A 1,543-nucleotide genomic window follows, 5' to 3' on the forward strand; every position below is an offset into this window, starting at 1 on the left:
AAGGTGTTAGGAAAATTGCATAAAATGAAATGCACATCTCTTGTAATATGTGTGAGGGTCACTTTTTCATCCTCCTGTTACAAGGAAGAGACTGAAAAAAATTAATTAGACTCTCTGACTTGATTTAAGGAAATGTGACATGTATCCATTGCAGGTTTTTACTTTTAGTCTTTGGAAGGGATGGGTCTTCTGAGGGGTGTTGAGAGCTCTAACAACATGAGGTTATGTTGATCAAGTTCATAACTTCCTCCATGAAGCTGCTTACGTGAAGTTGAAATTCAAGCTAACTTCACCCAGTTTCCCTGCACTTCCTTTGCTGGTGCTCGCGTATAGTAGTACGTACTAAGAATCACTCCCTTAATGTCCAAATGCCCCATTCTATGATGGTTGCCGTACCTTATGTCTCCTGAAGGATGGGAATGACTTTGAGGAACCCTACCGCGAGATGGAATTCTTTATACCTCAACTACTCATGATCAAACTTGAAGTAAATGAGCCCATTATTGTCTTTAATCCATCTTTTGATGACTGCTGGAAATTAATACAGAACTCTTTCTTGGAAATTATTACTAACTCTGAGAATATTCCCAAGGTACAGTATTTACTTATTCATGTATTTGTGTTTTGTTCACTTATTAAATAAATATATATTTGAAGTGCCTGTTGGTAAAGGCAGTCTAGAGTGATATTCACCATAGGGAAGTTTCACTTTGGGGATTATATCCTGAGTACACCCCTGGCCCCAGAAAGAGTATCTGAGCCGTAAAGAAATGTCCACGCAGCCCTGGATTGTGCTTCTAACAAACACATTAAGAGTTATTTTGTAAGACTGAAACTGTTGCCCTGAGATCATCTTTAAACCTTAAACCAAAAATATCCCTGAAGTCTTAAAACCAAACAGTAGTTTAGCTCATCTAGTAAAAAGGTCTGCCTTGAGCATTCTGCTCCTTTAAGAACTATCTACATGGGATCAAACTGACAACAGTGACTGGAAAGATTAGATAGGAACATTAGCGGGCAGTGATTTCATGGGGGAACAACTCAGAAAAGGATGGTGAGAATGGTTGCACAATTTGAAGAATGTAGTCAATGTCACTGAATTGTAGAACCATGCAGAAATGGTTGAATTGGTGTATGTTTTGCTGTATATATTCTCAATAACAACAACGAAATAAAATACTATTTTAAAAAACAGAATAAACAGAAAAAGACTTTGTGAGAGAGTATAGTTCCCTCCATGTGCCAGTGTCAGAAGGACTGACGTGTCTCAAGCCATATACAGCTTGGGTTTTTCATGATGGATCAAGTGGTAGGACTTGCCAAGATTTTTCATAAAACTATCAAATTTCATTCTTATAGTTCCATTTGCTTTGTTTTATTTTTGAAACCACTAGGCTTCTGAAGGAACTCCGGTGGCATAGTGGATTAGGCATTTGGCTGCCAAACAGAAGGTCAGCAGTTCAAACCCACCAGCCACTCCTCGGAAGGAAGGTTGGGCAATCCTACTTCCGTAGTGATACTGCCTCGGAAACCCAAGGAGGGG

The 1,543-nt window shown here is 39.1% G+C and overlaps 1 protein-coding gene across 1 annotated transcript in view; it reads left to right on the forward strand.

The window, feature by feature from the left end:
• Positions 1 to 1,543, forward strand: part of DNAH3 (dynein axonemal heavy chain 3) — a 308,795-nt gene that overhangs the window by 67,187 nt on the left and 240,065 nt on the right. The window contains exon 11 of the mRNA XM_042783203.1: positions 413 to 592. Coding sequence (XP_042639137.1) covers positions 413 to 592 — 180 coding nt within the window. The remainder of the gene's footprint in view (positions 1 to 412; positions 593 to 1,543) is intronic.

Source organism: Orycteropus afer, unplaced genomic scaffold (assembly GCF_000298275.1).
Source record: "Orycteropus afer afer isolate SDZICR_OR568_19922 unplaced genomic scaffold, OryAfe1.0 scaffold00732, whole genome shotgun sequence".
Taxonomy (NCBI): Eukaryota; Metazoa; Chordata; class Mammalia; order Tubulidentata; family Orycteropodidae; genus Orycteropus; species Orycteropus afer.